At 49.0% G+C, this 22,366-nt stretch overlaps 2 protein-coding genes across 3 annotated transcripts in view; both read left to right on the plus strand.

Moving 5' to 3' along the window:
• The first annotated feature begins 101 nt into the window (after positions 1-101).
• Positions 102-4,695, plus strand: C17H5orf52 (chromosome 17 C5orf52 homolog). Its single transcript, XM_086348759.1, has 3 exons — positions 102-396; positions 2,690-2,798; positions 4,372-4,695. Exons 1-3 carry the CDS (start codon positions 131-133, stop codon positions 4,540-4,542), a joined length of 546 nt encoding a protein of 181 aa, XP_086204885.1. The 5' UTR covers positions 102-130; the 3' UTR covers positions 4,543-4,695.
• A 10,768-nt stretch (positions 4,696-15,463) lies between these two features.
• Positions 15,464-22,366, plus strand: part of OSBP2 (oxysterol binding protein 2) — a 122,935-nt gene continuing 116,032 nt past the window's right edge. Inside the window, exon 1 of one of the 2 annotated variants that reach the window (XM_086348761.1) lies at positions 15,464-16,449. In XM_086348761.1, the coding sequence (XP_086204887.1) occupies positions 15,794-16,449 (656 nt within the window). In that variant the 5' untranslated portion in view covers positions 15,464-15,793. The remainder of the gene's footprint in view (positions 16,450-22,366) is intronic. The other variant, XM_086348763.1, reaches the window with a different exon arrangement.

Below are 22,366 nucleotides of genomic sequence, written 5' to 3' on the forward strand. Positions count from 1 at the left end.
CGCCCACACGGCCCGCCCCACCCCACCCCCTGGTCCCGCCTTCCTTGCGTGTCTCCCGGGCAACGTGCCGTGCTCCGCGCACCGCGTCTGCGCAGGCGCTCACTCCGTGTCTGCGCGCGCTCAGAAGAACATGGACCCCGAGAAGGCTCCCATTCCCGAGTTGCTCGCCAAAGCGGGAGACGAAAACTCAGCGGTTGGCCAGCAGCTCCGACCCTCGGTCACATGGAACCTAGACTCGCCCGTTGCCGGTGAGGCGACCAGCAGTTCTGGCACCTACCCGGCGTCGGCCTTCTTCCGGCACAGTAGGCTCAGTAACCGCCGGGACACTCACGTAGGGAGCCAGCCGAAGATTTGCTTCCTGCGGCCGCGGACCGCGCAGCCGCTTGTTCTCTTCAGGTGCGGCCCGGGTACCCAGAGCGTTCGTCAGAGCCCGGACCCACGGGGAAGCCGAACTCTCTCAGACTTCTGTTCCCTCAGGCAGCCGCGGGGATCTTGGTCCTGGCTCTGCAGAACCTTGGGCGCCTCAGAGCCGGGGCTTTTCTTAGACCCCAGGAGAGTCTGAATGTCCCAGTCCAGGTCTTCACCCTCTCCGGAGCCCGAACGCCCTCAGCCCGGACTCTGAAGGAGGCTGAGATTCCCAACTCAACCCATATATCCTCCGAACGCCCGGGCCCGGCCTGTAGTCTCCCAGGCTTGACGTCGTCTGTCCAGAAGGTTCCTAGCGCCCCCTGGGCCGAGTCGAACTTCCTTACCAGCCGGGTGAAGCCCAGGTTCTCTCAGGCCTGACGCTTTCCTCAGTCTGCTTTCCACAGTGACCCAGGGAAAGCCGTTCGTTCCCTCAGCCGTGGCCATGTCCCCACAGACCTCAGCTTCCCCTCGCCGCCTCCATTTCACACTCCCTCAGAGTACCCGCCCCCGCACCCCGCACCCCTGCCCAGGCTCCCACAGAGGCCGTGCTCTGGCAGCCTTATGTTTCAAAATGATCATTACTACTTGAAAGGGAGTATTTCCTGTCATGGCCTTTATCTCCCCGCCCCCCCCCCCGCCCCCCTTCCCAGGAAGTATTGGTAATTTGGTGCACCATTGAGTGGGTGAACTGTTTAGTGTATCTTTAGGTATTTTACGCTTTTTTTTTTTACCCCCAGCAGAATTCGGGGGACTTTTGATTGTGAGCATCTTGATCTCTAAAGGAGTCTTTTCTATCCCCTCATGTCTTTTCTGTACGAAAAATTATAAATGGGAGATAAAGGGTGTTTCTTTCTACTTGTTTGTAGATGTAAAAGCATTCAGAAAAGCACAGTTTCAAACTGGCTGAACATGAATTAGGGGGAAATTTTTTTAATCCTTCGAAATGTTTTATCCTCTAAAATTTGTCCCTTTTTTTTTTTTTTTTTTCTGTGAAAATAGTATGCACTTCTAGAAAAATCAGATGGACAAGCAAAATGAATAATCTGGAGACAATCACTGTTCCAAACGGGCTGAAAATGAATTAGGATAAAGAGTTTTTTAGTCCTTCAAAGTGTTTTATCCTTTAAAAATTGTACTATTGTCCTATCAGAATAATATACACTTATAGAAAAATCAGATGAGCATAATGAATGGCTAGAGACAATCACTGCTACCATTGTGGTGTATATTGTTTCAGATTTATTCATAAATGCATACTGCAACATGCTTTTGCATTTTTTTTTTTAGTGGTAGAGAGGGAATATGTCACAAAAAAGTTTATTATTTTGTAAACTTGCCCCGCCCCCCCCCATACACTGTGGATGTCTGTTTTATCCATAGCTGCTTAGTATTTTATTGTATGGCCTAATCACAATTTATTTAGTTGCTTCCTTATTGTATATTTAAATAGTTTCCAAATTTTAGAAAGAAAATATTATGAATAATTATTTTCAAGTAAGCAAAAAATATTTATATAGTTGCAAAACCACTTCATGGTGTCACCAAATTATCAAAAGTGAAAACTCAATGCCTGGTATTATCCATTTTTGACCAGTTCCTCATTTTAACCAAATTATTACCTCTAGTTTAGCCTGGAGCACCTGGCTTCATTCTACCGTACCCCATCCCATCCCAACTTTTGTTTCTCACCCTCCAGAGTCTCCTCAAGTGTTTGTCCACTTCAGACTTTCTTTACCTTTCTAGACTTTTCCCAAACCCTTTTCCCTTAGAATTTCCCAATTAACCAACATAACCTGTGTCCAGGGATTTTATTCTCTTTTTTCCTGATTCCTTTGACCTTCCCCACCGGGATCTCCCTTAGACCTAGGCTGAACAGTGCCCCTCCCCAACCCTCCTCAAATTTATCCCTCTGACTTTGCTTCTTTCCTCTAAGACCTTTGCCTCCCATTTCATCCTGCATTTTCTTCAGTTGACTGCTCCTTTGGACACTTATAAGTCCCTCTTGACACTTCTTTTATGGATTACTCTGACCTTTCTACATCCTTCTCAGGATTTTATTTTCCTCTCAGCATCTTCCAAGAAACACCCCTTAGGCACACATACTCCACAGGAAGAAACCTAAGCCTACTCCCTTGCTCCTCTGACAGTTATGACAAGGCAGTGCCTCTCCCAAGAAACTTGAGGAAGGGTCAGCCACTACCCCGGGATCCCATCAGATCAGGTTGTGTTCTAGTCTTGACCCCAGCCATCAAGCCTGTACCACCTTCTCCTCCCTCTCCAGCTTAATGAATTCCAGTGAAGCAGCAGTGAAAAAATTTTTACCCAAGAGCCACTTATCTCGGGTGATAATACGTGACAACCTCAGTGCACAGCGAATCTATGAGATGGAGGTAAAGTCATCACAAGCCTTTCCATTAGAGGGTGTTAGTGGCTTGATCCATGTTCATTTCACTCTCCCGGAAACCTTGGAGGGAGCTCTCAGATCTTAGAAGTGGTAGGAGGCCATCAAGGTGCTCTAATACAAGCCTCTTTTACAGAGGAGACAATTGAGACTCCAGGTTACTGATTCACCCAAGTGTCATAGCTATTCCTTGTTTAAAGGAGCCAAGGAAGATTCCACATCTCTTGGTTCCTGTGGGATTTTTTTCCCTCAAAACACATTACCTTTCTATTTAAGGAGCCCCTGAGTGTATTCCTACAATCTCCTGTAAAAACAAGTCTTGCTTCTAGAGCTTGAATTGGCATTGACACCATTTGGTCATTTTTTTTTTTACCTTCAGGGATTATCTCCCACTTTTCCACATGAGAACTGAGATTTTTCTACTTTTTGCTTATGGACAAGAAAGGTTTGACCTGCTTACCCAAAAACTCTCAGAAGAAGAGAGCAACCACAGTGTCATCATCCCACAGGCCCTGACTGATTAATTCATTAAATGCATCTTCAGGGCTCACTTGGGACAGGCAGTGTTTTGGGCATGAGGAAGAGACTAGTGAACTTGATGGACTCTGAGAATGTGCCCGTTTTTTCCACTAGAGCAGGGGGCCAGAGTTAAGCTGCTGTACCCTTCTTGACTTTTTTGAGCCCCTCTCCACTTTCCAGGACCAAATCTGGAGGGACCCGTGAGATTCTGACATTGAAAACAGTGGGAAAGATTTAAGAGATGGTGGCAGATCTTAAATGTCACCGAGACCAAAAGAAGAGTAGAGGTGTGAGTGTCTCTCTGCTAAACTTCCAGTGGCATGGTGTAGTGGAATTAGAGCAGTGTTTCTCCCACACACAGTTCTCCCATTAGGGGAGGAGATGGCTCTGGCCAGCCATTGATTTCTCAGGGCCTCCAGGAGGGCAGCAAATATCTAGTGTGTTGGGAACCCTCTGAACAGTGCTCTGAGAACAGTGGATAATGGCTGGTATCCCTGCATGTGTGGCCATGGTTCTCAACTGGGATGGCTATGCCCTGTGGGGACTTTGGCAATATATTGTAATAGAAGAAATAAGTAGGGAATTCCCTGGTGGTTCAGTGGTTAGGTCTCTGTGCTTCACTGTTGAGGGCACAGGTTCAATTCATATCCAGGAGCTAGAATCCCACAAGCTGTGTGGTGTGGCCAAAAAGAAGTCCAGTTCAGTGTGACATAGGGGGTGTCACCGACAATATGTGGGGGGCACCAAGTGAGTAATAGGGACTGAGTGATAAGAGTTAAGGAGGGGGGTTACAAGATGCACCCTTTTCCCTCCCTCTTTCTGACCACTCTCCGAACAGAGATGTTAGTCTCTGAGGCTGCAGACTGTCAGAAGGTACCACAGGAGTGAGCTGGCTAGAGGCCCTCTACAAACAGGGAAATGGAGCTCCCTGTGAGCCAAGTTATTGATGGAATACTGAGTTCATCTGGCTCCTTTTCCACCTCGTAGCAGCAGCACAGATCCCTCTCTTACTGTGAAGTAATCTCACCTCTGCTTTTTGTAAGATAAGAGCTGCAGACAAGACCAAGAAAAAGATGAACCACTTGTATGACCACCTGAAAAAGAAATTCATGACAGACCAGCTCAGAAAGTTGGGGCGCTGGCGACGGGAATCCACGAACATCCGGCAGTACCTGGATAGCATCCGAGGGAACAAGGTCCCATTAAAACCTTAGCCTAACAGGAAAAATCAGCCACCCTAGTCAAGGCAGAGTGGTCCATCCTGGGGCCATGACGACGCTAGGCTGACTGGAGACAAGCTGGAAGTGAGCCAGTCTACACCATTGTAGAAGAGCAATAAATGAGACCTGTGGACAGTGGAGCACAAAGCCGCTTGGCAATGCTGCTATTTCTTGCCCAGTCCCATCTCCCCTTTTCTGGTGAAGGCAATCCTGATAGTCCTGTAGCTGCCCAAGTGGAAAGGGCTGAATTGAGCCAGCTTCCAAGGTTAAGGCAGGAATTGACCTCTGGTACCCACGTGTTTGGTGCAATGCCAGGCCAGGTGTGCTGGGACAGTGGTACCTTGTATGGGAAGGGCTTGGTAATGCCACTGCCTGGCATTCCAGTGTTGAGTCAAGGTGGGGCATCAGGCAGACCTGGGTTAAGGGCTGTTTCTGCCGTCCATCAGCTGTGAGTCTGTAACCTCTCTGAGCCTCTGTTTCCTTATGTGAAAAAACGAGGCAGCAGTGAGGGAACCTGCCTCTGAGAACCGGCGTGAGGCTGCGGAGCACTCAGCCCAGGGCCCATCATTCCACGGGCTCTCACCACAGTGCCTTCAGTTAGCTTTCAGCCTTGCCAGCCCTGCCGCTCTGGCCTGCCCGCTGCCCCAGCTGCACCTGCAGGCTCCTCATCTAGAATGATCTTCAGGGCTCTGAGGAAGTTCTCTTCACCCTCCAAGGTTTATCCCAATGCCATTTCCCCACCAGCCCCTCACAAGCTTCTCTGATCTGCCTCCTGCCTGCCCCTCCACAACCCAGCCCAAGCCGCATGGGTTCCCCTCTCTCTGAACTTGGCTTACCAGTGGTGGCTCTGCTCTGCCTTTCGAGGTAGGTGTTTGGATATTTGTCCCAGCCTTGTATCAGACTATACAGCCTTTGAGGGTAAGAGCCAGGGATCCCCAAGATTCAGTCCAGGCCTCTCCTGTGCCACTCCACCCCACCGGCAGAGGCCTCCCCTTCGTGTGCTGACGTGTCTCTGCACTGAGTGTGCGGTTGGCCATCTCTTTGCTCTGTCTTCCTGACCATGTTGTGAATATGTCAATGACCGGGTTACTCATCTGTTCACCTCTGTAACCACAATGCCCAATAACACTGAGCAGTCAGTGTTTTCTAAGTGATTATTCCTTTGTTTAATAAAAACAGCTTCAGCACAGTGCCCAGAGTAAGGGCACGGTACATATTTTTTAAAGTTAACCAGGTCCCCTCACTTTACAGATGAGGAAACAGGCCCAGAGAGGTGGCTTGACTTGCCCAAGGTCACACAGCAAGTTAGTGGCAGAGAACTAGAAGCAGGTTTCCTGGCTGCCGGGGAGTGGTCGTTCTGCATTACCACAGCTGCTAGGTAAGGACCTCAGTCCTCATCCAGGGATGGAGAGCCAGGTGTCCACGAAGCTTCTGTTTTCCCTTTTAATGGTCTTCCTTTGAGAATACGCTACTTTTCAGTGGGAGCCAAAACCTTATTTTTCTAGGTTTTTGTCTGTTTTCTTGGCTAAGCACAACTAATTGAAATAATTGACTTTAAAACTTTAAGTTTTATTATACAAGCAATATGACCACATCTGCCAAAAACAAAAACTCTTCCCTTAGACCAAGCACTGCTAGCATTTTGATGTGTTTCTTATATTTTGAGTATTCGTTTCATTTCAACAACAGTCCTTTTCCCTGGCACTGTGCCTAGAAAGGGGAAAGAAAGGCTTCGGGGATCCTGATGTCTTCTGAAGGCCCACGAAGCCACCCAAGCTTCTCTTTTCTCCAGAGAACTGTGCCCCTCCTAAATCTTCCCCTAATGCAGCCTCTCTAAGCCTCACCCCTGTCTAGCCTTCAGCCACACCCACCCTTCTCCTCTCTTCTGGATGGCTGGTCTTGGCAGAGGGTCTTTGCAGTCTTATGCTGTGGCCCAGCAGACTGGGGGAACCCTGGGAGTGAGATGGGTGGGAGATTTGGGATGTCTACCTAGTAAGTCACTTTATAAACCACTAACTCACGGGTGGACTTAATCTTCCCATATTTGCATTGAAAACCAGAGGATTTTGCATTTAAGTAAGGAACAAGAAGTAATGAAATTCTGCAGAGGCCCCTAATTTTTTTTAATAGAAATTTGCCAAGCTCTTTTTTCTTTTTAAATTAGGCATTTATAAGCAAGCAAGCATATATTAATTACATAAAAATAGTTTTTCGAGTAGTAGGGAAAATCATCATATTGTCATTAGCAGCAGTGAAGGAGAGAAGGGAACAGCAATGCAGATGCTCCTGGTGGGCGTGACGGTGGAGCTGTGAGGTTTTTTTTTTTTTTCTTAATTTAAAAAAAGTGTCATTTGTGACTCCTGACTTAAAGCAAGAACAAGATGGCATCTCCAAGCCTGGTAGGTGCAGAGGGTGGGTGGGGTCAGCCGAACCTGTGGGCATTAGGTGGCCTAATTGTGGAGAGAGGAGAAAAGAAAAGGGAAGGAAAATCAATGAGAGAAATGAAGGAGTATTGGATAGGAAGATATTCGAGAAATAGAATCCTGAAGCTAAGGACGGCCTTAGGGATTCTTTAGTCCAGTGGACACACAAACACACACACACAGGTGGAACTCCTAGTTTAAATGAAATCTCCCTTGGCATCCCATTCCCGTAACTAAAATCACTGACATAGTCACATTTATTGAGCACTCATATTTCAGGCACAGAGCTCAGTTGTTTTCAAACATGAGTCATTGAATCCTCCCAACAACAAAGTAGGTAATTTTATTAGCCCACTTTATAGATGAGATATTGAGGCTCAGAGAGCCAGAATCCTGCCCAAGGTTGGGCAGCTAGTAAGCGACAAAGTCTACCTTCAGCCTGTCTAATGTGAAGACCATCTCCTAAACAGCATGTGATAAGCCCCCAGTCTTCGTCACTGTAGTCAGAAATGGAGGCGGGGCCCCTCCGGAGCATGAGTTCACAGATGATGTGGAACCTCAGCTGTGACGTCAGTTACCCGAGACTGGCTGTTTCACAGAGAACTGGAAGGAGCTCCAGGTCTCCCTTCTGCCAGGTGGCTAAGGGGAACTTGTCACCCATTCTGGGCTGGACAGGCTGAGGGAGAGTTACAGAGATGTGGATGAGGCACACGCCCACCCAGGAAGTGGAGAACAGGACACAGGAGTCCTGACCACTGCCCATTAGCTATGAAAAGATGTCTTTAGTTTGGTCCTCAGGAAACCTTTGTGGAACATCCTTTGTGTCTGAAGAACCATGCTGATGGCAGGGGACAGATGAATGATACTCTTTTAGCGGGATCTAGTGTTTTGGGTGTACTCTAATTCTCGCTGATGGCATTTCCTTCCCTCCTGCCCTTTCACTAGATACACGTCACTCCTTTAGGGCACTTGGAAAAAACTTCCCAGTTCAAAAATCTTGCTGAGTGCACAGTGGGTTCCTTTAGATTTTCTCCATGACCTGGGACAAAAGGAGGGAACTTCTGTTTACCAAGCATCTGTTACACGCAAGACATTGATATCCTACCTCAGTGTTCACAAGAGTACTCTTCAGATATCACGCCCACTTTAAAAAAAATTTATTTTTGGCTGCTCTGAGTCTTCATTGCTGGGCACAGGCTTTCTCTAGTTGGGGAGCACGGGCTTCTCATTGTGGTGGCTTCTCCTGCTGTGAAGCATGTCTAGGGCACACAGGCTTCAGTAGTTGACACGTGGGCTTTAGCTGTCCCAAGACATGTAGGATCCTCCCAGACGAGGGATCAAACTGGTGCCCCCTACATTGCAAAGTGGATTCTTAACCACTGGACCACCTGGGAAGACCCATGTCCACTTTTAAGATGAGGAAACTGAGGCACAGAGAAGCTAAGAAACTTGCTCAGAGTCGCTCAGTTTGAACCAGGCTGTGAGATGCATAAGGCGTGCTCTTCCCTTGCCATTCGGCTGCCCCAGTGATGCTCAGCTTCATTTCCAGCACCACCCTCAATTTCAGCCATTGTCGATGCAGGAACTGCTCTGTGACAGATGTCCATACGTAGCCCTGGCCCTTGACTTTCCTCACAGGCTACCACCGTTGACCATGTGGTCACTGACACGGCAGGGAGGAAGTCTTGGGTGAGAATGCTGGGACATCATGGCAGGTCCCAGCTCCAGGGTGTCAGGCAAGGGCAGCGGCATCAGATCCCAGCAAGTGGGTGTGGGGCAGCCTGCCAGGGGCTTCCGCAGATGACCGTAGGGGCAGATAGCTGGGGAGCAGGGGAGGCAGTCGCAGCTAAGAGTGATCCCACAGTTCTTACATGTTCGTCCCATCCGCCTGTCCTCCCATCCATCCACCCATCACTCACTTATCCATCTGTCCATGTGGCGCTTCAGCCCACAGTCGGAACACAAATGTGGAGAAGCTGATTCTCCTGTTTGCCGTGACACCCTCACTGCCCCCCGCCGCTGTGGGAATTGGGGTGACCTGCCCGCTGGGAGTGCCTCTGCCCTGATTCACTCTGACCTCTAGCAAGTCACTTCTCTTTGCCGAGAGTCTGGGGAACTGGGAAAATCTCAGAGCTGCCTCAAACAGGCCGCTTCTCTTATTTCATCAACAGGTAGCTGAGACAGAGTGGGGAATTGACTTGCCAAGGTCAGATAAGGAATTACTGGTGGATCTGGGACTAGATCCCGGGGGGCTGCCAATCGTTTGTGAAGCGGGAATGGGAATTCTGGCTCTCCTCACTTGCTGGGATTGTAGGGAGGACCCCACGAGATAAGTGGTAGGAAAGTGACGTGAGAAATGAGGTCACCAGGGCAGAAAGTCCCAGAGCTGCAACCTAGGCCCTTGCTGCCAGGCCAGTGCAGATCCAATGGTGACCACAAGGGGTCAGCAGATGCTTGTGCACTCAGCTGGGATCTGCTCAAAGGCACTTTCTGTGAGCCAGGGTCTGGGTCATTTCATTCCTGGGGACCCCTAGCACAAACAAGACGATGGACGCATCGCAGCCCAGCCCACTGTTGAAGCGGGAAGTACTACTAGTTATTACAATTCAGAGCCTGGCCCAGCTGCTGACTCTGCAGGGGTCTGAGGGCTGAGGGGCCAAGCCCGGAGCAGGCCTTGGCTGGGTCCCCCTGTGTCCCCAGTAACCTTTATCTGGGCTTCGGCTCTCTCGCCTGCAACTGTTCCGAGGGGGTTGGTGCAGGTGGCTGATCTCTTCACTTCCGTTCTCAAGCCCGAGATGTGGCACAGAGCTTTGCACACATGATGCTCCAAAAATATCTGCTGAGCAACTCCTGCCCTGAGCAGAGCCAGAAAAATCCAGGTCAGCTTGTGGCCACAGACACAAAGGTATATATGCTGGTTTGTGTCCCATTTACCCAGGGAAAGAGATGTACAAGCTAAGAGGGAGGCAGGACAGCATGTAGCTAAGAGCACAGATTTGGAAGGAAGGCCTCAGTTCAAATCCCAAGTCAGCTGCTTTCCCAGCTTTATGTCCCTTAGCAAGTGCCCTGTTTAATCAAGCCAGTGTACGTTTCCTCTGCCATTATGCAGTTAGGTTTGGCTTACCTCTGGTGCCTTTGCCGAATGAGAATATCTGACTGGAAGCTTTGCGTGGGGCAGAATCAGAAATAACAGAGTCAGGAGGGCTCTGTTCTGTGATGCCGACATCCACTCCACCAGCCTTTGCTGGCCTCAGATGTTTCATTCAGTCTCTTTAGAGAAGAGACATACTGTTTTCTGCCTGGGAGAAGTGTTGCCTTCACTTTGCAACCTTCAGTGTAGAGAGCGGTGGGGCAGTGGGTTGGAGCAGTTATTCCCCAACCCCTGCTCAAGGTGGTATGTGAGTCTATGTTTATTATAAACTGAGCAGGTACAAAAGGATACTGGAAACTATGTGTGCGGCATACAAACAACATCAGCACAAAATGCCTGTGAGCTCACAGACGAGTTTGGAATCTGCTGTTCCGTCACTCAGTTGTGTCTAACTCTTTGTGACCCCATGGACTGTAGCATGCCAGGCTTCCCTGTTCTTCCCTGTCTCCTGGAGTTTGCTCAAACTCATATCCACTGAGTTGGGAATAAAATCCCCCATTTCACTTCCCTGTTCTTGCTCCTACCCTCTGCCATAACCTGTTGACTTTGAGCCTGAAGCCTCCTTGGGTTCTCTCAAGTCAGCTGGCTCCCACCTCCCGTTTAGCTGGCTGAGAGACTTCTCAGCCACTGCTTCCACCTGTTGCCCTCGTAAGAGCTCGCATCCTCTTTCCATATTCCAAGCATTTGTTGAAATCTCCCATTTATTGCCGGGGTCCAGCCTCCGCTGATCCAGGGAGTTCGAAGCGGGGACGGCGTCGGCAAGGATCAGGATACAATAGCTTCAATTAGATATTAATTAAAGATGTAAAGAGTAATAGAATGAGGATAGCTCAGTAGGAAAATTCAGTGGAGAAAAGAGGCTGAGTAGCTTGGTTTACACGGGAGACCAATAAAACTTCAAGACAAGAAGTTTGCACCACTTACGTAGGCCGCAGGTGTTCTCCCAAGGGAGAGGAGACACTGAGGCCTCCCCGGTCGGATCTTAGAAGCCCAGGCATGATTAGTAAGCATGGCGGGTTCCGCGCTCCAGATGGAGACTCAGCCAGAGTGAGAGAGCGACATGGGGAGACCAGTATTTCGAGAAACTGATCCCAATTCTTTATTTTCCATGGTCTACTTTTATACACTGAGATGTTATGCAAAAGTCACGCGGGGTCAGCAGTCCTGACTTTTATCAAAGTCAGGTGCTTCATACAAATGTATACAGAGGTCTTAGGGGTGTTACATCATCTTCTGGCCAGGGGGCCTGCTGACAATTTATGACCCTCTCCTTGTGACAGCGGTCAACCAGGACACTTATTTCTCCTGGGGTGGTTATTCTTAAAACAGATGCCACCCAAATAAAGTTACATTCCTATAGGATGAGGGTGTAGTGGGTTTTAGTTAAGGAAAGAATTTACTTAGCCTAAGGTCTAACATGATTAATATCAAAGGTTAATACTTATTTCTTCTATATATTCATTAATGTGTGTAAGGGCAGGGGATATGGAGACTTAGCAACAAACATTGGCTCAACAAATGAAAAACCCTTCACCAATACAATTTCTAATCAGCCCATTATACTTATACTAATAGTTTTCTAACTTTTCTAAGGAACCTGTTTTTAGAAGGTTTAAAGTATCTCGTGCCTCTCACGGTTGGGAGGCTGTGAGCAATCACATGTGGCCGGACAAGCCTGTCAGGCAGGCTAGAGAACCTTCAGAGGAGTTTGTAGGTTAAAACACTCTTGTCACGCCCAGGAGTTTTTATTAACTGGAGCTCTAAGTTAACTCCTTCTCTGAAAGAGGTGGTGGGGGACAGCCCCCCATAAAGTCAGAGGTGTAGATGAGCACAAAGTAGTAAAGCAGGCAGGCTCTGGTTATGGGGGTAGATGCTCGAGGATTTCCAGGGGGACTCCTGAGGCTCGATCCCGCCTTTGCGTATGTCGAGCCTCCTTCCTCATGACTTTTGCCACGGGCGGAGTACCTCACTCTGGCCCCCAACAATTTATCAGTGACCTTTCTTTCTTTCTGGCCATGCAATGTGAGATCTTTGTTCCCTGACCAGGAATCGAACTCATGGCCCTCTGTAGTGGAAACACTGAGTCCTTAGTGATCCATCTTTAAAATTGTAACATGACCTTCCCAAGCCTTCTTAACTGTTCTCTTTTGCCACATGGCATCTGTCACCTTCTAAGTGATTTAATTGGCATATTTCTGTCTTCTTTTATTAGAACGTAAGCTCCAGAATGACAGGGATTTTTGTCAGAGTTCTTTTTTATTTTTTAATATTTTATTACTCTTATTTTTGTTTTTTGGCCCTCCCACATGGCATGTAGGATCTTGGTTCCCTGACCAGGGATCAAACCTGTGCTCCTGCATTGGAAGGTCAGAGTCTTAACCACTAGACCACCAGGGAAATCCCTGTCAAGTTTCTTTCAATGCTCCATCATCAGGGCCTAGAAGAAGACTTCGAGTATGATATGAATTCCATGAACGTTTGTTAAATAAAGTCTTGTTTCTAGTTCTGTTTGTTGGTAAATGCTTAGTACTTTGGCAATCTGTCCCACTTTTGTTTCAGTGGGGTCTCTTTGGGTCTCAGTAAAGATGGGAGGCAGACATGGGTTCTTATTAAATACCCTGAGCTAGGAGTCTCCGTGTCAGTGGTTCTCTGTGAAGGGGTCATGGGCCCCTTTAAGATTATAATGAAACCTACCACAAGTTGGAACTTATATTTAAAATGTACATGTAATTTACGAAAACTATACATTTCATCTTAAAGACCTGTTCTCTTCTGGAGAGATACGTAGAAACTATCAACACTTGGAACTTCCTGAGGTTCAGGGGTTAAGACTCTACACTTCCACTGCAGGGGGCATGAGTTCGAGCCCTGGTCCGGGAACTAAAGATCCCACATGCTATGTGGCACAGCCAAAAAAGAAAAACACCTCAATCAAAAACTAGATGAAGGATGTAGCCAAACCAATACAAGTGCAAATGACTAAACATATATATTTTTTAAAAAAGAAACTATCCGTATGGTAGCCCCAGAGAGGAGGAAGAGGGGAGTCCTTCTTTCACAGTATAATGTGTTTACTTCAGTTCTGTACAGTGCAAGCATTACGATCTCAAAGTTGAAGAAATTAAAGAATTTAAATTTAAAATTAAATAAATTTTAAAGGAACTCATGTTCCAGTCCCTTGGGGCGATCACAAAATCACATATCTTTAGGGGCCAGGGAGGTCAGTGCCCATGGCTTTAGGACCATAGGCAGCAGTGGAAGCTGTGGCGACACGGAGCTTGCACACCCCACCCCAAGATGCTTAAATTTAGTGGCACGAAAAGCATGGTGTTCATCAAACTTCACTGGCCTGTTTTATTCATTTTGCCAAGCATTTCACAGAACCTCTTTAGTTAAATAGAGAATATTTACTGAGCACTTACTATGTTAAATGAACTTTACATACATGATTCTATTACTGTCAACCTGTGAGGCAGGGATTATTTTCTTCATTTTCATTTCACCGATGAATAAGAGGAAGCTCAGTGAAGTGGCTGAAGGTCCCACAGCTATGAGAGTCGTTGGGCTGGGATTTCTTTAGTGGCTCTGACTCCCAAAGCCCAAGATTTTCCCTCCACATCACTGCCCATCAAGATGTGGTCCATGATGGGAACTTCCCTGATGGTCCAGTGGTTAAGACTTCACCTTCCAATGTAGGAGGTATGGATTTGGTCAGCTAAGAGCCCATATGCCTGGTGGTCAAAAAAACCAAAACATGAAACAGAAGCAAATATTGTAACAAATTCAATAAAGACTTTTAAAACGGGCCACATTAAAAAAAAAAAACAAAAAAACAACCTTTAAAACAAATGTGGTCCAAGATTCACCCACTCAGAAACCCCTGGGGAACTCATTAAAATACGTGCTCCCGGGCACATCCCTGGTGGTCCAGTGTAAGACTCCCACTTCCACTGCCAGGGGCATGGGTTCAGTCCCTGGTTGGGGTCCTAAGATCCTGCATGCTGCATGGTGAGGTCAAAAACAAATAACTAAAAACTAAAATTCATGCTCCTGAATTCCACCTCAGACCTACTGACCCGGAGTCCCAGGGAGATGGGGATGGAAAACTGAATTTATAGTAAGCTTCCCTGGAGAGATTTGAAACATTATTTTTGAACAGGTGAAACAGACACTTGGTTAAAATATTCAAGAGGTTCAAAATGGGATAAATGCAGAGAGAGCCCCCCACTGCCTTCCCTGCTTGCACACTTCCCCTCTACCCGCTGTCCCCAAGAGGCAATCACTTTTCTTTGACTCAGCACATTGAAGTTTGAGGCCCATCTTAGTGTTTGCGGGATATACCAAGATGGGTAGGTTTCTGCACCCTAGAACTCACAAAAACCCTCAGGCAAGGCCATCAATCATTCAGGGGCAGGTGCCCCAGGAAGGGGTCTCAGAGTCACCAGATGGTAGGACTTCTGCTTGGGTGCATATCTGCAGCCTCTGTTTCTAGGACCTTCCAATCTGCTCAGCTGCTGCCATCACTTTGAGTAGGGGGCTGGTCCCTGCACAGGTGGTTCACAAGACCAGAAATGGACAGTGAGTGAGGGGCGGGTAAGGACCAGCAGAGGGGAGCCTACACACAAGTCCGGTCTGGAGGAATATGGAAGCGCAGTACCCAACCTTTCAAGCTGTGTTTCCCCTTGTTTGTGGCAACCATGACCTTCCCTTTGGGATAGATACTGAAAAATCAGTTGTGCTTAATCTTTCTGGGATCACAGACTCCTTTGGGAAGCCCATGAAAACTAGGGACCTCTCTAGAAAAATGCACAGACACGTTAAACTCCACAGGCTAAGCTTCACAGAGGCCAGCCAAAATTCCCCAGGGGTGTCCAGGAGCTCCGAGTCCGGAACTTCTCTTTTGGAGGTGGTCCTTGTACTACACCGCTTGGCCCACTAAACTCTCTCTGTTCCTTTAGAGAGTCTGAACTTCGTTGCCACTTGCAGCGAAGTGCCCTGGATGAAGCAGAGGCTAGCTGGCCCAGTAGGTGGGGGCGCGGTGGCTCCGCCCCGAGCCTGGTGGCAGGGAGAGGGACCCCTAGACAGGTAACAGCTGCCACAGCGGGCGGGGGCGGTGCGCGGTGGGCGTCCTCCTCAGCTTCTAGCGTCATCCGGCTGGGCCCCTGTGCTGTGGGCGCATTTTCTGGGTTTTGTGGAGCGAACCCCCGCCCCGTCCCCGACCCCACCCCGGGTCGGAGGCGGGGAGAGCCGGCGCGGGGCCGCGGACAGAGCTGCGATGGGAGCCGGCGGGCTCCGCATTCATCATTGTTCCCCTAGCGCCTGGCACGGGTTGGGGCACAGGCAGGGTTGGTGATCCGAAGCGCGCCGGCCCTTCTGTGTCGCCCGTTCCCCGAGCTCTCGTCCCACAAGTGTTTCCTGAGCGCCTTCCGAGGACCAGTCCGGGAGCCGGGAGCTGGCGACTCAAGGAAAGGACGGGGGTTCAAGTCCAGCCGGCTGCGCGCCGCGAGGACCACGAAGCGCTGGTGCGGGCGCCGCGGGGCGCACGGGCCGCGGAGGGACCCGCGCGCGCCCCCGCCGCGCGCTCGTGACGGCGCCCCCGGCCCCGCCCCAGGCCTCCGCCTCCCGCGTCCCCCCTCCCCCCGGCTCGGCCGCGCTCGGGTCGGCGGGCTCCATGGGGAAAGCGGCCGCTCTCTGCCGAGGCAGCGGCTGCGGCGGCCGCTCCCGCGGGCTGTCGTCGCTCTTCACGGTTGTCCCCTGCCTGTCCTGCCACACGGCGGCGCCGAGCATGAACGCTCCCACGCCCGGCTCCGGACCGGAGCCCAAGCCTCAGCTTCAGCCGGTGCCCCAGCCTCAGCGGGAACTGGTGTCAGAACAGGTGTTGGAGCCAGTTTCTGAGCGGGCGCCAGGATCGGAGCCTGAGCCCAAGAAGATGTCTGAGCCCAGGCCAGGGTTCAGACAGGAACTGGAACTGTTGCCGGCGCTGGGGACCGGGTCAGGGCCCCGGGAAGAGTGGGGCTCAAACCCGGGGCCTGGGCCCCCCACCAAGGCCCCCTTTGAGCAGGTGCCGGCGCTGGGGCCAGCAGTGGGGAGCGTGCCCCTGATCAAACCTGAGTCAGGGTTGTTGCCGGCATCAAAGGACCCGCGCCCGGGGCAGGTGAAAACACACCTTGGGATGGCAGTGCCCCGGAGCAGCTCGCCGGGCGTTGTCCCCATGGTCTCACTTCCTCTGGACAACTTCAAGGGCTGGCTTCTCAAGTGGACCAACTACCTGAAGGGCTACCAGCGCCGCTGGTTCGTGCTCAGCAATGGCCTCCTGTCTTACTACAGGTATGGAGGTGTCAGGGTAGAGGCTGAGTTTGAAGGGTGGAGATGCTGCCATCATAGTGATGGAGGGCATCCAGGGTTGGAGGGTGTGACCACTGGCCCAGGATTTTTGGAAACAGGCAGTCTAGCAGGAGAAGTAACGCCTCTGGCTAACCTTCAACTCTGGCAGGGGAGTCCCCTGTGGACACGACCTTTGGAAAGCTTGAGTCTGGCCGAGTGAGCAGGGAGGTTGGAGTGAGGGAGTGATCTGGGGCCTGGGGACCCCTCTGGCCCTGGTGGCTGTGGGACCTGGGGCAGCTATCCACAGTCGGAACCCCCCACATCCTTGAAACAAGAGCTTTCTAGTTGAGCTAAAATTACTGTATTTGGAGCTGAGGGGGCAGTAACCTTGTTCAGCCCTTAGGACCCGCATGTGGGAAAGGCTCCTGCTCCCTCCTCAGTGAGTCAGACTGCTTCCCACTTTCCCTAGAGTCTGCTGTTTGCCGACCTTGGCCTGGGGGCACCGCAGACTCAGCCTCCTCAGACACTTCAGGAGCCCATCTTGACATTCAATAGAGAATCAGGAAGTGTCCCACCGTGGCCTTTCTTATTCCTGAAGCAGCATGGGGCTCAAAATTGAAGTCTAGTGGTGAGATACCTAACACTGTATTCCACTGAAACGGATTGAAAGGGGGAAAGATCCTGAAGGCTGCCTTGGTATGTTTCCCGGGGACGGGTGGTTTAAACTTTGAGATCTTAGATCACTCTTTACCATAATAGATTCTCAAACCTGAGCAAGCATTGGGATTCGCTGAAGGGCTTGTTGAAACGTGGCTCCGCCATCCTGCTGAGTTCTGCTGCAGGGCGTCTAGGAGGGGCCCCACGAGTCAGCTTTTCTAACGAGTTCCCAGGCGGTGTTGCTCAGGACCACAGTCTAAGAAGCGAGGCTCCATTGTCAATGCAAACAGGAGAGCCCTGCCTTTCTGAAACTCAGGTCACTCTGCTCACTTTACTCAGCTGGGCAGTCTCTTCAGGTTACCCACTGGAGCATTCATGTGGTCCTTCCTAGCCTTTTTGGAACACGATTTCTAGAGGATAGTTGAATCTGTGACGCCCTTGATTATTTGAGACTGACCTTAAGCGATGGTTCCCCCTCTAAGTGGGGATCGAATCGCTGTCTTTAATTCCCGGCAGGGGGGAAAGCTGACCTGTGTTTCTCACGCGACCGTCTCGTGTGGTGTTGTGGTACCCCTCGGCCCTCTCGGCTGCACCATGCACATCACAGGACAGAGTGTTCTCAGAGCTAGGCGACTGAGCAAACTGAGATCCTTTTCCAAATGATGTTTTTATCCCATTTCCCTACCCTGTCTGGCGTGTAAACATTCACCTACGCATGCAGTGATAGAGGTCATCAGTGATTTGCTATAAAGAAGTGTCACCCTGTCTTCTTATAGGCAAGGGACGTAACGCATAGGACATGTCGACTGTGGACCACACATGAATAAATGTTCACTTATTTCATCCCCGAAATCACACTGTGAGGTGGGTTCCGGATTGTCTTCTTGTACAGATGAGGAGTCCTGAGGTTTGCCAGAGGGACGTGTCTTATCCAGAGCCACCGGGCCAGGTAGGCAGTGGAGAGAGAGTCTGACTTAGGCCTTTTGCACTCCAGAGTCTGTGCCTGTCCCAGATGTGAGGACTGATGCCAGTTCCAACTTGAGTTCAGCATTTCTGAGTTATTTGTATCTTCCCAGGTACTAAGAGTCAGTAGTTGGGGTCAAGGTAATGTTTATGAGTCTAGGGTCCCATCGTGGCAGGAAAACCCATCAGTGGAAAACCTGACCTCATGTGTTTTTGTTTTGTTTTAATCAGTAGAACAAAAATGTCCCCCTTTTTTTTGGATATGAATAACTATCTATAGACAGTTGGCCTTTCAAGGTAACTTGAAATGTCTAGATTCTCTGGGTAGTGAAGAAAAATTCTCCTTGTTTGCTGATTAGATTGTGGGGACAAATACTGGTTTAGGGGAGAGGAAGGGGTGGGAACAAGTTTTCTCGTGTGTGTGTTTGCACAGTCCAGCTCTGTAGTTTGATTCGTGGACGTTTCTAGATTTCAAGATGGGCCAAGTTGTTGCTCCAGTCGCTTGGGTGGGATGAACGATCCCTGACGTTTATACAGCTTTCTCCCTCCTTTAGCCCCATGTGAGGCCGCCACGAAGATGTTCTCAGTCCCATTTTACAGGAAGGGAAATTGAGGCTGAATAGTGAGCTTAAGGGGTGGTATATGCCAAGGTGCCCAGCCTGAAGGCGGTGTCTCCAGTGCCACAGAAACTGAGTTAGTCTCCGAGTGCAGAAAAGGCCCTTCTGCAGTGGAATCACGCCTCACTTCTCCCCTGCACTCCAGTTCTGCTTTGGTCTGCTTCTCCTCAGGCCTCCCGAGGCCTCAGGTGTTGACACCACTCTGCTGTCCCTGCTTGTGATCTGAATCCTGCCTTCCAGACCAGGCCTGGCCATCCTGCCTGCTGGGCTCAAGGGCTGAGCAGCCTCCAGGCCTGCTGCTCACAGTCTCGACAGCTCAGGGTGGGTTATCCAGGCCTCCGTCTGCACCCAGGTCCGTGGCTCTTTAAGTGTGTGTGGCTGGAATAGAGGCAAATTCTGGTGCTTGTGAGTTGCACACAGATTAAGAGAACTCTTTTTTCATGATCTCTTTTCTTTCTTTTTAGATGTGGCACGCAGAATCTTTAGTTGCAGCATGTGGGATCTAAGTTCCCTGACCAGGGTTTGAACCCAGGCCCCCTGCACTGGGAGCATGGAGTCCTAGACACTGGACCACCAGGGAAATCCCCAGAGTTACCATTTCTTTCATGATCTTTCCTTAGGGGCGTGGTGGAGTCAGCGTTAGTGCTGGGTGACGTGGCTGCTGGGGAAGGAACTGGAGCCTCTTCTCTTGGTAGCTTCCCTTTTGGAAAAACTGTAGATTTTGTTTGTTTGTTTGTTTTGAAACTGAGCAAAGCCTAGTTTGGACATTTCTTGTGTTCTTTGCCTGATCCTATGCTCCAGCCTGCCTCTCTCCAGGATAACTATCATTCCAAATCCTGATCAACATCCATTTTCTTTTTTTTAATTTAGTTTTATCTCATCTATATGCTGGAGAAGGAAATGGCAACCCACTCCAGTATTCTTGCCTGGGAAAATCCCATGGACAGAGGAGCCTGGTGGGCTGTAGTCCGTGGGGTCACAAAGCGTTGGACATGACTGAGTGACTAAGCACTCGCACATCTATATGCAATTAAAAAAAAAAGTTTTTCATTTCAACCACTTTAATTTTATTTTTAAAAATCTTGTTTTATTTTATTTTAAAATATTTATGTATTTGGTTGCACAAGGTATTAATTTCGGCATGTGGGATCTAGTTCCTTGACCAGGGATCAAATCCAGGCCCCCTGCAATTGGGAGCATGGAGTCTTAGCTGCTGGAGCATCAGGGAAGTCCCTCAACCATTTTTAACTGTGTGAAAAGGGATCTTGTACAACATATGATTTGGGGGGACTAATTTTGGGTGCTCTATGACAGCCCGGGTTGAAAGTGTACCTTTTACCTGTGTGTGCTCCTCTTGTTAGTGCGTGCCTGCTCAGTAGCATCTGACTGCAGCCCCATGGACGGTAGCCTGCCAGCCTCCTCTGTCTGTGGAATTTCCCAGGCAAGAATACTGGAGTGGGCTCCCACATCTCTTGTGTCTCCTGCAGTAGAGGAGACACAGTAGAGGTGGATTCTTTACCACTGAGCCACCTGGGAAGCCCTGCTCCTCTTGATGAGTGATTACAGAAACACTTGAATGCGTGCGGGAGTCCTTGCAGGTGAGATCACTGGGTTGTGGAGATTGTGAACGCCGACCTCTTTTCCAGAGCAGTTGTGCTAGTTTATAGTCCCACTGGGAACAAATAAGAGCTTTTTGTGGATCTCTGATCTCTGTCCTTTGCAGCTCTTGGTATTGTCAGAGTTGACTTTGCCAATTAAATGAGTATTGCATCACAGTCTTGACCTGCATTTCAGTCCCCGTTATTTTTACTTTGATAGAAAATCGGGGGCGGGGTGGGGGTTGGATTAGAATTTCTCCATTAAGTGTGGCTTCCTCGAGTGTTTCTGTCCTAGATTCTGCTGGAAAAGCTCACTCAAAGTCAAGTTTGTTCCAAGGGAGAAAGTACACAGTGCCAACAGCTGGGCTTAGTAACATTCGTATTATCAGGAATAACAAGACGCTCTTTGTAAATATTGTCACATACTGAAAGCATTTCTGGGAGGTCTGGGTAATTGTTGGCAGGTTTTTACTTCTTTCCAACAATGTGCTAGGAATATAAATACAGGAGGCAAGGTTATTCTATTGCCTGGCACACTTAATCACGTATTTGTTTGACTATTTGAATACCAATAACGGAAATATGGTTTTGTGCTCTTTTTTGGTTGTTAGTTCCCATTTAAAAACTTTCATCCCAAGTTCTCATCTCACAGGGAATGTGTAACTACCTGAAATTAGGGAAGAATTCATAATAATAATGCAGAATTTTCAAAGGTATGGGCTTCCCTGGTGGCTCAGCCAGTAAAGAATCTGCATGCAATGTGGGAGACCTGGGTTTGATCCCCAGGTTGGGAAGATCCCCTGGAGAAGGGAACAGCTACCCACTCCAGTATTCTGGTCTGGAGAATTCCTTGGACTGTATAGATTTGGCTCGTAAAGAGTCGGACTCGACTGAGCGACTTTCACTCTTCAAAGGTATTCAGTTCAGTTCAGTCACTCAGTTGTGTCCGACTCTTTGCAACCCCATGAATCGCAGCACACCAGGCCTCCCTGTCCATCACCATCTCCTGGAGTTCACTCAAACTCACCTCCATCAAGTCAGTGATGCCATCCAACCATCTCATCCTCTGTCGTCCCCTTCTCCTCGTGCCCCCAATCCCTCCCAGCGTCAGAGTCTTTTCCAATGAGTCAACTCTTTGCATGAGGTGGCCAAAGTACTGGAGTTTCAGCCTTAGCATCATTCCTTCCAAAGAACACCCAGGGCTGATCTCCTTTAGAATGGACTGGTTGGATCTCCTTGAAGTCCAAGGGACTCTCAAGAGTCTTCTCCAACACCACAGTTCAAAAGCATCAATTCTTTGGCACTCAGCTTTCTTCACAGTCCAACTCATTAGCCCTTAACAAACACATGAAAAGATGCTCAACATCACTCATTATCAGAGAAATGCGAATCAAAACCACAGTGAGGTACCATCTCACACTGGTCAGAATGGCTGCCATCAGAAAGTCTACAAACAATAAATGCTGGAGAGGGTGAGGAGAAAAAGGAACCCTCTTACACTGTTGGTGGGAATGCAAACTAGTACAGCCACTATGGAGAACAGTGTGGAGATTCCTTAAAAAACTGGAAATAGAACTGCCATACAACCCCGAAATCCCACTGTTGGGCATACACACCAAGGAAACCAGAATTGAAAGAGATACGTGTACCCCAATGTTCATTGCAGCACTGTTTATAATAGCCAGGACATGGAAGCAACCTAGTTGTCCATCAGCAGACGAATGGATAAGAAAGCTGTGGTACATATACACAATAGACTATTACTCAGCCATTAAAAAGAATACATTTGAATCAGTTCTAATGAGGTGGATGAAACTGGAGCCTATTATACAGAGCTAAGTAAGTCAGAAAGAAAAACACCAATATAGTATATTAACTCATATATATGGAATTTAGAAAGATGGTAACGATGATCCTATATGTGAGACAGCAGATGTAAAGAACAGACTTTTGGACTCTGGAAGAAGGCGAGGGTGGGATGATTTGAGAGGATAGCATTGAAACATGTATATTATCATATGTGAAACAGATCACTAGTCCAGGTTTGATGCATGAGACAGGGTGCTCGAGGCTGGTGCATTGGGA

The sequence above is a fragment of the Bos grunniens genome, chromosome 17 (assembly GCF_055505025.1).
Source record: "Bos grunniens cultivar Pamir isolate PY7600 chromosome 17, Bosgru_T2T1.0, whole genome shotgun sequence".
NCBI lineage: Eukaryota > Metazoa > Chordata > Mammalia > Artiodactyla > Bovidae > Bos > Bos grunniens.

What these genes read in the sequence shown, in the direction of transcription:
- C17H5orf52 (XM_086348759.1), top strand. Translation starts at nt 131, where the DNA reads ATGGACCCCGAGAAGGCTCCCATTCCCGAGTTGCTCGCCAAAGCGGGA. An exon ending in CAGCCGCTTGTTCTCTTCAG is followed by an intron (nt 397 to 2,689) that starts GTGCGGCCCGGG and finishes CTCCCTCTCCAG; the next exon opens with CTTAATGAATTCCAGTGAAG. An exon ending in AGCGAATCTATGAGATGGAG is followed by an intron (nt 2,799 to 4,371) that starts GTAAAGTCATCA and finishes GCTTTTTGTAAG; the next exon opens with ATAAGAGCTGCAGACAAGAC.